We start from the raw sequence: 14,213 nt of genomic DNA, 5'->3' as shown, positions 1-14,213 counted from the left end.
TCAGGAACCATTCCCATTTTCTATTCATAATTTTATTTCCACTGACTCCTGAGGGGAGGTGGGTGGGTACTTAAATTATATATATCTGCCAGGTAAGTATGAACAAACTTTATTGTATCATTACAATATCATTTTCACTTTTGGCATAATGCAGCCAAACAATACTTCAAAGTAATGATAATCCTTCCCACTACAGTAGACTTGCAGTGAGGTGGTTACCATTGTTATTAATGAACATGTGAACAAGGACTGCTTCATAAAAAAATTTTAATATTCCATATGAAAATATACATTAATTTATGTTAATGAGAAAAAGGATTGTTACCTACCCCCGGAGTTCCTCGCTGGACAAGTGGTTTTCGTGCTCGGCTGCCAATATGGTGGTCCGAAGTTCGATTCCCGGCTCGGCCAACGCAGAATCAGAGGAATTTACTTCTGGTGATAGAAATTCATTTCTCGATATAATGTAGTTCGGATCCCACAATAAGCTGTAGGTCCCGTTGTTAGGTGACCAATTGGTTCCTAGCCATGTAAAAATATCTAATCCTTTGGGCCAGCCCTCGGAGAGCTGTTAATCAGCTCAGTGGTCTGGTGAAACTAAGATACTCTTAACCTACCCCCGGACATCTCTGAGGCTTGGGTTGCTTAGATGATTCAATGGTTTGCATTTCCATAAATGCAAAATACACAGAAAATACTAAATCACTAAGAAAAACTCAAACAAAAAGAGAATAAATAAAAAAACCACACAAACAAAAAGAATAAAAAGCCAGAATGCCAAGGTGTAATATGGGCAGGAAATGCTAAAATAACATGCTTCTTGGCTAGAGAGGCGGTAATGGGTCCTGTTATGACGGTGGTTAGAGAAACTGGTATGCCACTGCGTAGCTGGTTGAATCAGGTTGGGCTGCCAGACTCCGACAAGCACTTGAAAAATTTCCCCTTACATTAAGACTAAAGAAGAATCTTTCCTTGGGATTCTTGCATCAGCAGACTCGGGGAGGTTATGCGCAAATTCATTTTGTGTTAGGGACATCTTGCTTGGTGGTTTCACCATTCTCTAGTTCCTTTGTTGTCCTTGTAGAGGCAGGTTCTGAGGGCAGTGTTGCTTCCTCTCTTGACTTAGGGCCTAAAGAAATTGTCTCAGGGGATTGAGAGTATGGCAGGAACTTTTCATGGGAGTGCCACTAGGTTCTTCCACTCAAGGATGCTTTCATGGTCAGATGCATCCATTGAGGGGCAGGATGCATACTTAGGCATTGCTAAGTGGCAAGTCTCGCTTTACAGCTGATGCCCAGATACCTATTGACAAGCTGTACATCAGAAACAAGTAACAGTGATGTATGATTCCTGAACACCTGTATGGTGAAATAATTGTTTGAGACTTCTATGTTCTAAGCTCAAACTTTCCTGTCTTTATTGACATTTCACCTTTTAGTAAGTAGTCAACAGCAGGTTGAGGTTGATTTCTTCTTTCTCTGGCAAAATCTAGGACTTGACATGTATCCATACTGATTAATATCTGGACCGACTACCTCATTGGTGTGAGGTCCTAAGTGTAAGTGATATTCTTCAGCTTAAACTTGGATCTAGCTGCTCTGGCACATCATGCCTGGATGTGTTCCAGCATCTTCCCTGACAAGAGGGGTCTTTACTCTTCATTGGAGTTCTCAGATATTTTTGTTCCTCGAGTGGCTGTCTACAAGACTAGAATCATCTCCAATTATTTGTGTTAGATAGATGAGGTATCCCTCTGGTCCAAGTTGCTTCTCAGCAAGAATGGAAGTATGCATCCTTCATGTCTATTGTCAGCATAAAATCCTTGTCCCTGACTGCTGCTAGAACTGTCCTTGGGGTCTCCATTTGGAATCTTGTCCTCCATACAAAAAGATTCACTCTCGACGTGGTTCAGAAGTCATGTAAAGCCATTGGTCCCGTTGCTGAATAACTACTGGTTCCATGCAATGTAAAAACACATACAAACAAAAGACAGATCTATAACTGTCCTCGGGGACAAGGAAAATGCAGCTGTAAAATTCACCTGACAGGAGTACTATCTTAATGTTAAGACCTCAGGTTTGTAATTGTGAAAAATACAAATTGATTAGAAAATTTTTCATTTTTCTCACCTACCCTTGCCATGAGAATACTGCTGATTTCTGTTGGGGTGCTACAATACTATCGTAGAGGAACTCGACGTTACAGATTTGTATGTTGACAACTTTTGTTACTAACAGAGTTAAGAAAGGCATTTTCTAAGTGCTACATCTCATGGCTCTAAGTTGAACCATGGGCATCATCTCTTCTGGAGTTGAAAGGAGAATTGCATCCCCTACAAGAGCTCATGATAGTAGGGGATTACCCTATCCTTTGCACTCAGTAGGAATTTGTTGAAGAGGTGGTTGGGTTTGATCACCTGCAAGATGTTTTACTTGCAGAATGTTGTCCACTAGCCTTGGTGGCTGCTCAACAGGTTAGATAGTGAGCCCAGCTGTTATTTTCTTTCTACTCAAATGATTCTGACTTGGGAACATTATCAACTGACAAAAGTAATATTGGGATGTTTTAAAAGGGTTTACCAGTAAATCTCGCTGTAGGCTAGCAAGACAATCATAATCAAACGCTCATTAACGGTTTGTTTTTGTTCGGTTCGATTTTTGTGTGTGTTAGTACATTCAGTAAGCAAAAAAAAGCAAAGCTAACGATTGGTTTCCTTTTTTAAACATAAAACTTATATAAATAATATTATAAGAACATTTTTGTTTTATTTATAAAACAAAAAAGGGCTTCAGGAACTGGGAAGAATAATAATAAACAAAACACTGCCATCTTTTTGTGCAATACTGTAATACAGTTTTGCTATTTTCAGGTAAGTAAAAATGAAGCACTTTGCATCGATATAAACAGACTGAAATGTTTTTTCACTTCTTTTTTTTTCTTTCATGAAGTTTCAGGTGTCATGTTCATGTGGTAATGCAGTGCAAAATATCTTCTGGTTTGAAAAACTGAGTTTTATGGTAACTTTAAATAATATATTCAGTTTTCTGATATTTTATATTTATTCCTTTGTGTGAGATTAAAAGGGATTTTGACGAAGGAAAAATCTATTTCTGGGTGATTGGCTCATGTCGCCCTGTGAAATATCCTTAAGTTCATTATTTCTAGGTAAATAACCTAATAATTACCAGAGAAAAAATAAAATCAAGAAAATGTCAGTAAAACTGACTCGCTCACTCTATAAAAGAAGTGTCGGTATGGTAACAGGGGCGAGTGAGATCACTACCACGAACCATTTGCCATTTAGACATTCCACCTCAAAATCCCCACCTGAGAGAGCCGATCCCATAGGGAGATGCGCCCGCTACTACTACTACTACCGACGCCAAGCAGAGCGCAGCGCCTCTAGTGGCCATCCTTTGAAGAGATGTCCATCTTGGCCTGCGGGGTGGGAATGAAAGAAGAGGGTGGGTTTCACAGGGCGACACGAGCCAATCACCCAGAAATAGATTTTTCCTTCGTCAAAAATCCCTTTTTCTGGGCTCAGCTCGTGTCGGCCTGTGAAATAGTACCAGAGAAACAGACAAGATGACAATGAAGGTTCAAATAAAACAAGAAATAAAACCAAATTAGACTATAAGTGAATCAAAAATGGATACATGATAACAGTATAAGGTTACTTAAAACTAGCTTAAATTAAATAATGTAAAGCACAGTTTAGTATAATGGTAACCAAAAAACAATCATTCAAAGAGATTCACTAAAATTAATGGGGTATTTACAAAATATACAAATCCATTGTGCTCTACCCTAGCATAAAAATAAGGGTAGAGGCACTGTAGCACATTTAATTGTACAACCTGTGGGTGCCCCTAGCAAAAAAATAAGGGGCAGTCCACCAAGCCGAGCCTATCGGCTAAGGCTAAAGGACCATGTAGAGCATAGCAGTAGGGTGAGGCATGTTGGACAAGGTAGGTAGAAAGGAGATCTGGATCTTTATACTACAGCTACTGTGCAGAATCAGGGGAAACTATGTTTCCCGCTGCTACTGCTGAAAATTTTAATGATTCCAAGGACTTTAAGTAATGACATTTGAAGACTGTCGGCGATTTCCATCCAGTATATTTCTTAAGATCCTCAAAATTCATGTGTTGGAAATAATTAATTGAGGTAGCTACTGCCCTGATATCATGTGCTTTTGGGAATGATTCAGGGTTGGCTTGTTTAATAAAGTAAAGAATCTGCTGTCTGATTCCTTTAACCGATAAAGTGCCACCTTTTTCCCTCATAAAGAGGGGGCCTGAGGATCTAGAGGATGTCCGAGATAGAAAGGCTCTTAATGTCAACACTGGGCAAAGGGAGGGATCCTGTGGAAGAGGGATGACTTTCCAAGGAGCCCACCTTGCAAGAGGATCCTCATTTTTTGCTAAAAAACTGCGATCCGGGGACAGCAGGACTTCTCCTGAGGGGAGAAATTCTACATGCCCCGAATCCCTGGATAGAGCCGACAGTTCTGAAATTCTGGCCCCTGAGGCCAGACTTAATAAGAATAACGTCTTTCTAAGTAGCATTATAAATGTGCAAGACGAGTTGTCAGTATCTGAGGCTAGTTTGAGGACGTCATTTAAGAACCATGACACTGAAGTAGGCCTTTGCGAAAGTCTAAGTCTAGTACAAGCTTTGGGAATAGACGTAAAGTAGGATTCTGTTAAGTCTATTTGAAAACCCAACTGAAAGATTATCTTCAAAGCTGATTTATTAGTGGTAATCGTGCTAGCTGCTAATCCTTTTTCAAAGAGAGATCTGAAAAAGGATATGGCTAAGTTGATAGTCATGGTTGTAGTGTCCGTTTCTTTCAGGAAAGATGCCAACTTTTTGACAGCAGAGTCATATTGTCTAATAGTTGATTCCCTTTTATCTGATTCTAGAAAAAGGATGTTTTGGGGATCAATATTAGCATCCTTCTTAGCCGCAAACTTAATGAAGTCCATAAAGTTAGGGTCTGGAGAATTCCTGAGGAAGCGAACACAGTCCTCATTTGTACTGGTTGCGACAGCTTGGGGTTGGGAATCCGTTGAGGTCGGAGACCCAACTCCAGAAGCAGGGGGTACCAGTTGCTCTTTGGCCAGTCTGGAGCAATCAGGGCTACTCGACCTTTGAAAGTCCTCAGCTTGCTCAGGACTTTCAAAAGAAGATTCACTGGAGGAAAGACATAGATCCTTTTCCAATGATTCCAATCTATTGACAAAGCGTCCGTGGCATAAGCCAGAGGGTCCAGGTTGGGGGCCACATAGCAAGGGAGCTTGTGGTTCGCTTGTGAAGCGAATAGATCTACTTGGAGACCTGGCACTCTCTGGCATATCCACTGGAACGACTTGATGTCTAGAGACCATTCTGACTCCAGAGGGACTGACCGGGACAATGCGTCCGCTATGACGTTCCTTACCCCTGCCAAGTGGGTGGCAGATAGATGCCATTTGTGCTTGTTTGCTAGAGCGAAAATGGCTATCATGACATGATTCACGTGTTTGGATTTGGATCCTCCCCTGTTGATGCAGTGTACCACGACTGCACTTGTCCAAAACTAGCCTTAGATGAGACTTCTTTGGGGGAAGGAGCTTCTTCAGGGTAAGAAACACTGCCATTGCTTCCAGCACATTTATGTGGAGCTGGCGGAACTGAACGGACCAAGTCCCCTGAACTTGTTTGAACTGTGAGTATCCTCCCCACCCGGAGAGGGAGGCGTCTGTGTGAATCGTTAACGCCAGAGGAGGATATTGCAGGGGAACCATCTTGGCAAGATTCTTCGCTTTTGTCCATGGACGGAGCTGGTTGCGAAGGATTTGTGGGATCACTGACAACTTGTCTCGAGATTTGACATTTGCTCTTGAGCGCCAAACTCGATTTATATCTTTCAGTCTTGCTCTTAAGAGGATGTCTGTCACTGAGGCAAACTGAAGGGAACCGAGGATCCTTTCCTGGTTTCTCCTCGAAGCCTGTTTGTTTTTGAGAAATTGCCTCACTGACTTGGCTATTTCTTTCCTTTTGACCACCGGAATTGAGAGAATGTGGGAGGTCAAGTCCCATTGAATGCCGAGCCATTGAAAATGAGACTCCGGCGTGAGTCTGAACTTTGTTCTGTTTATTTGGAACCCTAGATGTTCCAGAAACTGGATTACTTTGTCTGTGGCTCTGAGGCATTCCTCGACGGTTGTCGCCCAAATCAGTCAATCGTCGAGGTACGCTACTACCATTATCCCTTGTGATCTCAGTTGTTGGACAACTACTTCCGCTATTTTCGTGAATACCCTGGGGGCTACATTCAGACCGAAGGGCATCACTTTGAAAGAGAATGTCTGGTCTCCTAGTTTGAAACCTAGGTATGGGCGGAAGTGCCTCGCTATGGGGATATGATAGTATGCGTCTGTAAGATCGATAGAGGTGGTGACGGCCCCACGGGGAAGTAAGGTCCGCACCTGCGAGATGGTCAGCATTTTGAACTTGTCGCAACGAATGAAAGAGTTTAGCTTTGACAAGTCTAAGATTACCCTTCTTTTTAATGAGCCTTTCTTTGGCACGCTGAACAAGCGCCCTTGAAATTTTAGATGCTTGACTCTCGCCACAGCTCCTTTCTGAAGGAGCTCCTCTGCATAATCTGTCAACTCCTCTGATGGTGCTTGGAAAAATGATTTGTTTAGTGGGGGATCTTTGGTCCAACTCCAACTTAATCCTTTGGACATAATGCTCTGTGCCCATTTGCTGAACCCCCACCTGTGACGGAAGAGGAACAGCCTCCCTCCTACCTGGGGAGCCTCACTGCTGCTGTGCGGGTTGACCTCCGCGGCCTCCTCTGAAGTGCTTGCCTCTACTTGCAGCTCTTCCTGTACCTCGTTGACGAAAGTTACCTCTCGCCCTGCTTCCCCTTGAAAACCTGTTAAAGGTAGGGTAAGCTTGGCTTTCATACATAGAGTTGAAAGCCGGCGAGACGGTATACAAAGTTGAGGGCTGGTTTTGAGGGGACAGCAGGAGGATTGGCTGGGACTGCTTTGAAGTCGAAGGCTGACCCGGTTGAGTAACTGGGACTGCCTGGACAAAGTGCTGCTGCTGCTGGTGTTTCTGGTACGGCTGATAGCGCTTTGTCTTCTTTAACTTCTTACCAGAAGAAGATGGATTCTCCTGTTTTCTCTTGGAAGAGATACCCCATCTAGCTCTAAGGCTTTAGTTAAGCCTTGAAGCCTCGTGGTACAGCAGCCTCCGGGAAGAGGTCAGCACCCCACATGTTGGAAGCAAGAAGCCTATTAGGTTCGTGTCTAATAGTGGCTTCTTGCAACACGTGCTTGCGACAGTTTCTTCTGGCCGTGAAAAAGTCAAAAGCGTCTGCCTGTACCGATTGAAGCTGGGACTTTGCGAGGATTTTGAAGAGTGGCTCTGTGGCGTACGAGAGGGCAGCCATCTCAGATCTCCCTAACCTAGTCCGAGCATCGAACTCTGCCTGAATAAGGCTATCAGGCAGTCTAGGGAGCTTCTCACCGAACTGATCCAGAGCGCAGTCCGGTTTGAGTTTTCCCACTGTGAAGGTAGCTGGTAGATTCTCCCACAGCTCGCCGAACGCAGGGAAGAGGGGAGATGTTGGTTCCGCTTCTCTTAGCTGCGGAATGGGTTCATCCTTAAGAACAGCTTGTAGAGTCGTCTCCACCATCTTCGTTGCAAAGGGGAGTGAAGCCTCCTCCTCTGTGGCAAAAATGGTGAAAGGGCTCTTGAAGGCCTGGAGTTTGGTATTTGAGCAATCCCAATCCTCCAGCCAGTGAACCCACTCCCTCTGAGCATGATCCCTGCTGTATAACACGGTCTCTCTAGAGATCTTGTCCTCTCTATTGAGTGCCGTTTGGGTCAGCCTAGCATAACCTATGAAAGGCTGAGTCAATCCGGGAGGGTAGAACTTGAAGTCCTCAATCCTTCTCGTTCCACACTCCGGAATAGAAATCATGCCATCCTTGAAGGGAGCATAGGGTACCACCCTCCAAGGATTATTCATAGAAAAGGCCGGCAGGGATTCGTAGGGTGGTAGCTGGACAAGACCAGTACCTCCTACTGGGAAGTTAGACTGCGGAGCCTGATTCAGGCCGGCGAAGCGGTCATCGTGTTCTCTAACACTATTAGACAGGTCCTGAATCGATTGGCCGGACTGGTTGATAGTGGTAGAGAGTTGAGCAAACATTTGCTCAAATCTCGTACCTAGAGAACCGACCATCTCTCCTACCTGTTGCAACACTCCTGCCAAGAAGTTGGCAGGATCGATTGCACTAGGTGCTGCCAACCCGACAGGAGTCACCGGAGCGGATCCGGTGGTTGCCAGAGAAGGTACTGGCTCGGCCGGAGCTCGGGCCTTCTCCTTAGAAGCCTTGCTTCTTGACCCTCTAGAGTGTGAAGATGCCGCCTTCGCCTTCACTGCATCGGCATAGGATGCCGAAGACTTACGTGATGAAGAAGACGACGACTTCTTGGTCGACGTCTTCTGGAGGGTCTTTTGCTCTCTGTGTCCCTTCACTTTCGGGGGCACAGAAGCAGCAGGCGAAGGGGACGGGATCTCAGATCCCGTGAAGCCTTGGAAAGAAGAAGAAGAAGGAACAGGAGAAGAAGATCCAGGTGCACCCAAAGGTAGCCCTTGGGCGCCCGAAGCACCTACCTCGACCAACAAGTCCTCTACACCTACCGCCATTGGCTCAATATTGATGTCAAGTGTTGCGACGTCCGGCACCACTTCCTGCGTCGAGATACTCCCGAACACTTGCTGCACCTCTCGCTTGATGGAAGCTATGAGTGGGGCTGCCGCGGCGGGGTCTGCGTATCCCGTCGCCTTCCCTCCTGGGAAGATCTGGATGGCCAGCTTCTTGTCCAACACGTATGGCTGACCCTTGGCGGCGTTCTTTCCGAAGCTGCCCACCCAAGCCTTCAGGGTTGCCAAGGCGACTTCCTTTACGGCGGCAGCCTGCAAGAGAGTGCCGTATGAAGCTTCTAATAGCGGAGTTCAGTTTAAAGTAAGACTTAAAACTAGCAAAGATAAATGATTGTAAGCATACTTGTCTAGAAACCTACTCACCCCATCCAGAAGCTGACTCACGAGATCATAGCATATAGTGCATGCTTCGTGGTGCCAGACAATTAACTCTCCGTGGGTAGTGGCGCACGGGGCGTGGGTACTGCACTCCTCGTGGCCACAGGGGTCGTGGAGGACTGCATTGCAGCCAGGTTCCTGACAGTTGGTAGCCTGTAAGTGGAGGGATACATGAGTATCGGGATTACACACTTACAGCCTAACGTGAACTCCGTTGCATGCCAGAGTATGAAAGTTAGAATAAAATAGTCCTCTACCGCAATACGTGTGGTTAGAAGGGCGGACTGGTTGGGATCCGCGGCGTACGCCGGGAACATATAAAGAGACCAACCAGGAGTGGTGAGAAGCCCAAGTGAGGGAGAAACCACGACGGAGAACGGCGGAGGCGGATAATGAAAGATAACAACAGTGATAATATGTATATATGAAAAGGGGGGCATGCATACTTAGCATAGAGTAAGACATGCCTTCCTTCCGACTACTAGAGGAGTGCCCGGGTAAGAAAGCAAGCTCTCCTCCGGTAGCAGAAAGAAGGTATAGTAGGCAAGCTTTGAGACCACTAGTAGATCCCTACCCCATCGGATGGCGGAGCCAGTGATACTGGATAACCGAAGGAACCCCCGGCTAACAAGCAGAGGCTCCGTCTGTTATGGTAAAAAGAATAATAGGGGGGAGGGAAGCGAACGAGAACACCGGAGTTGGTCGCGGCGAGCGGTAGGGGAGGGGTGGCCAACCCCAACACCCCCGACACATCGGACACACCGGTACCCGCGACTATGAGTGGTCACCCAAGCACCCAGCTGGCTTGGACCTCCTCGGGCCTCTACAGAGAGAGAGGGAAGTAGGCTAAATGGTTGTCATGACAACCGAGGAGGGTCCAGCCAGACCCCTCCCTACCATGTGGAAGGGAGGGAAGGGAGAGGGTAAGGCGTCCATGGGCGCACGTGATCGAGGGTGGACCAGCGTGCGATAGCAACACAACCACTAGGCAGAGACCACGTGAACCCCACCGTACCAACGCATGGTACTGGGCGCCTAAAGCTAGCCTAGCATGAAATAACACTGTATAAAATAACACTACATAAATAATAAGTAAATACATCGTAAAAGAATAGAAGGAACACACGAGTAAGAGAGAAAGAAGCCCAGGAGAAGGCGAACTGATCCGAAGACCAGACGACCACTCGGAGCCAGCTGTAGCCGATGAAGAGCAAAAGCTGGGATGCTGGACTGGGGAAAACAGTATAGCCCTAAATACCAAAACCAAGAAAATAACGGGTAAAAGGTATGGGCTGTGGATCCTAAATTCTAAAATACGATGTAATATATAAGATGAACGCAATAAGAGCCCATGAAGGATAAGACGTCCCAGTATAGGAGACCGGGAAATCTTAAATACGAGGAGGCACATGGCCGCCACGAGTCAACCGGGAGACCGTATATGACCTAAAAAACTGAAAATACTGGTCCCTGGAAGACAAAAATACAAAATCTTAACCTTTCGGGCACTTAACTTAGCCGTGGCGATAGCAGCGCGTTCCAACTTGGATAAAAACCTCAAAATTAGCGAACACAACACGAGAAAGAAAAAACACAGGTGTTGTAGCTGAGCTAATGACAAAGGATGGCCACTAGAGGCGCTGCGCTCCGCTTGGCGTCTGTAGTAGTAGTAGTAGCGGGCGCATCTCCCTTTGGGATCGGTTCTCTCAGGTGGGGATTTTGAGGTGGAATGTCTAAGTGGCAAATGGTTCGTGGTAGTGATCTCACTCGCCCGTTACCATACCGACACTTCTTTTATAGAGTGAGCGAGTCAGTTTTACTGACATTTTCTTGATTTTATTTTTTCTTTGGTAATTATTAGGTTATTTACCTAGAAATAATGAACTTAAGGATATTTCACAGGCCGACACGAGCTGAGCCCAGAAAAGAAAAGTACATAAGCTTGCACCTAAAGCTATCAAAACCTAAAAATACTGTATCTCCATCCATATGGACATGAAGAGGCATTGTTGGCCAAGATTACCATTTAGAGAAAGACAATACATACTGTACAGTATTTATATTAAATAATTGGGAGTTAATTGCCCTGGTGTAAATTAACGTTGTTGGGTATGGAATAATAAAATATATACGTAGTGGAAAATGCATATGAGGTTCGGAGTAAATAAGGGAGTGATTATAGTAAAACACTTCTATTGAAAATTTGGATAAGGCAGTTTATTTCCAGGGAATCCAAAGCAAAACTTGATTAGGTAATGATTTTGTTCTGTTTTACTTTGATTATTTGGCATGACTTCAAGAATATTTATTAATAAAGTATTGGGTTCTCATCAGTTACAGTGTATGTACTTTTGTGCGTGTTTTTGTTAACACAATTTATTAATAAAGTATTGGGTTCTCATCAGTTACAGAGTATGTACTTTTGTATGTTTTTGTTTTAACACAAAGGTTTTACAGAAGGATTGCATGATATCAGATTTTTGTTATTTTCTCAAGGAATATTTATGTAGCATCAGGTGTTTATGAATATGTATTACTTTATATTATTTTTTCATAGAAGTCTACCTAAACTGTAATTATTTGTTTAATTTTCCAGGTTAATGGATTCCCAACCCTCTATTTCTACAAAGGGGGTGAAAAGCTGGCTGAATATAATGGTGATAGATCACTAAATGATATGTCTAACTTCATTAGCAATCATTTAGAGCACGATGAGCTTTAGGTTTTATATTTTATGTAAAACTTCAACATGTAAGAACTGTATGTGAATGGATGATGTTTGATATGTAGAGACCATCTGTATGGATAATGAACATAACAAAGGGGGAAGAGTACAACAAGATTTGATAAACATTATGATTAGTAGCTCATTTGAAATTGGGCACAAAACCTTTATTCAACCAATATTGTAATGGGTTCTGTTCTAGGGTGAATCGTTTTATATTGGTTGTAAGCAGTTGGCTCTAAAGTATATACTTTTTTGTGTTTTGTAATCATTTCATCCATATCACATTTCCCATATGAAATGGGTCATACCACTTTTGTTAGAAAGTTGTTGTTTGCTTCACTGATTGGTAATAAGTTTTCCTGCTCCTAATTGTGTAGTGGTAGTTTAATATAGTTATGTGTGTGTGACTTACACAATATCTGCACAGTCATGTTTAAAAAATTGTCTAGCCACGATTATAGATTAGATATACGTATACTAAAGCAAGAAATTTAATTTTTTTTCTTCTTTTTTCCAAAGGTTCTTTATCCATGTGAGTGTTAGCATTTTTATTAGTCTGCAATAATTTTACTTTCTCCTCTGTTAATATGAATAAATTTGAGTAAAAATATATACTTGTGCAGGGAAAGTGTAATGGACTATTTCATATTCTTTTAATGTTTCCTAAAACTTTAGAGTTCAGTGATATTGAAATACTGTGAGCTGTGTAATTGCTGTACTGATTAATCTTGGAGTTTATATAAGTTAAATTATTAAGCAGTTTAATCTTTTTGTTTTGTTTATTTTTAATAGATGTGAATTGTAGTGTATTTCTTTGCTGTTGTAAAAGTATAGTAGTTTACAAAAAAAAATGTATGATAAAATCTTGACCCTTACAAGATGGGTTAAACATATGTTAAGCACACCCCTAGATCTGGCCAAGTTTAGGTTTGGCCAATTAAAAAATAAATCAATAAGAGGAAGATATGCATATGCACATGGTATAAGAACAAATTTACAAATTTTTCTGTACCTTCCACAGGAAGTTGAAAGATAATATTTCCAACCCTGTGTGGGGCCTCCTTTTCCAAAAGACAGTCATATAAAATATGCTAATTTTATTAAGTTATATGTTTTTTTCAAATTTTTTTATTTTGTGTAAAATTATAATTAAGCTCACACAATATCATAACAGATAAGAACTAAAATCAATAACAAAGTCAGGGTATATATATATGATAAAATATTTAAGAGATGTTCTGGGGTAGGGAGGTACAGTTCATTCCCCCACGAAATCTCAAGTTACACTGATCTCCCTGTATCCAGTACCGACTCACTATAGAGTTGCCATAAGTCGGCTATGCCGCAAAATGTTGATAGTAGGACGACAACACCAGGAAGTAACTCTCAAGCTATAAATAGATGTCAGTTGATGATGCCAGCTCACAAAGGGTTAGAGAGATTTTCCTTGTACTGTACTTAAGAGTACCCATATATTCTATACTCACGTAAAAACTTAGACTTTGATAGTTCACATTCCTTTGGTGTAACTTTTTATATTACTAATAACCGAGTTTAATTGCTCAATCCAGAAAGTTTTCCCATTTGATATTGAGATGACTGTTGTAAAAGGAATGTCATATTTTGGAATGAAGACCTGGCACAAAGGTGTTGTGGTGGCTGTGTTTCAAGAGTGTGTTGTTATATACTCAAAAGAATATTTTATATTAAACTGTTTTACTATGCTATTTAGCTTCCTTTATTCACCCTTACTAACATTGAGAATTCATGAATTCAGATGACACATTTGTTTCTTATGAAGAGACAAGCTCTGTTCATTTCAAATATTTTCAGTGTAATTCATCTTTCGAAGTGAAGCTCTAGTAGGACTTTCATGCAAACAGGATCCAATGAAGATCTTTCATTTATGGCGCAGCAAACCCATCAATTAAGACTTCAGGTGTCACATTCCTTTCACAACACTCAAACATGAAGTAGCTTCTAGCAGGTGGCCTATACATCCAGACTTTCAAGTCCCTTGTGTTAATGTACAATGGTCATATCATGCCATGAAGTGCAAGACCCCACTGACTAGTACTAACTTTCTTCATGTGGTTGACACAAGGTTGTGCCAAGGGTGAATCTCTCGGACCTCAGAAAGCAGAGCTAGCAGGTCCGGATGGAAAAATGGTATGTGGCCCTTGGGAGCCACCAGGATTTTTCTGAAGTTGATGGTGGTCATTGCCCTCTTAATCACCATGGATCAGACAAAACAGAGGAAAGGCCTATCTGTCCAGATTGTCCCATGGGTGTAGGAAGACATCTGCTGCTGCAACCCACGAGTCTGACAAAACACTTGCACTTTCCTGTTGTCCTGAGTGGCAAACAGATCGA

General features: G+C 42.9%; 1 protein-coding gene across 1 annotated transcript in view; it reads left to right on the top strand.

The window, feature by feature from the left end:
• Positions 1–13,567, top strand: part of LOC135214727 (thioredoxin domain-containing protein 5-like) — a 140,361-nt gene extending 126,794 nt beyond the window's left edge. Inside the window, exon 8 of the mRNA XM_064249065.1 lies at positions 11,709–13,567. Within this exon, the coding sequence (XP_064105135.1) occupies positions 11,709–11,834 (126 nt within the window). The 3' untranslated portion in view covers positions 11,835–13,567. The remainder of the gene's footprint in view (positions 1–11,708) is intronic.
• The last annotated feature ends 646 nt before the right edge of the window (positions 13,568–14,213 follow it).

This window comes from Macrobrachium nipponense, chromosome 46, assembly GCF_015104395.2.
Source record: "Macrobrachium nipponense isolate FS-2020 chromosome 46, ASM1510439v2, whole genome shotgun sequence".
NCBI classification, from domain to species: domain Eukaryota; kingdom Metazoa; phylum Arthropoda; class Malacostraca; order Decapoda; family Palaemonidae; genus Macrobrachium; species Macrobrachium nipponense.
Note: the sequence above shows the minus strand (reverse complement) of the source record. Positions and strands in the feature narration are given on the sequence as shown.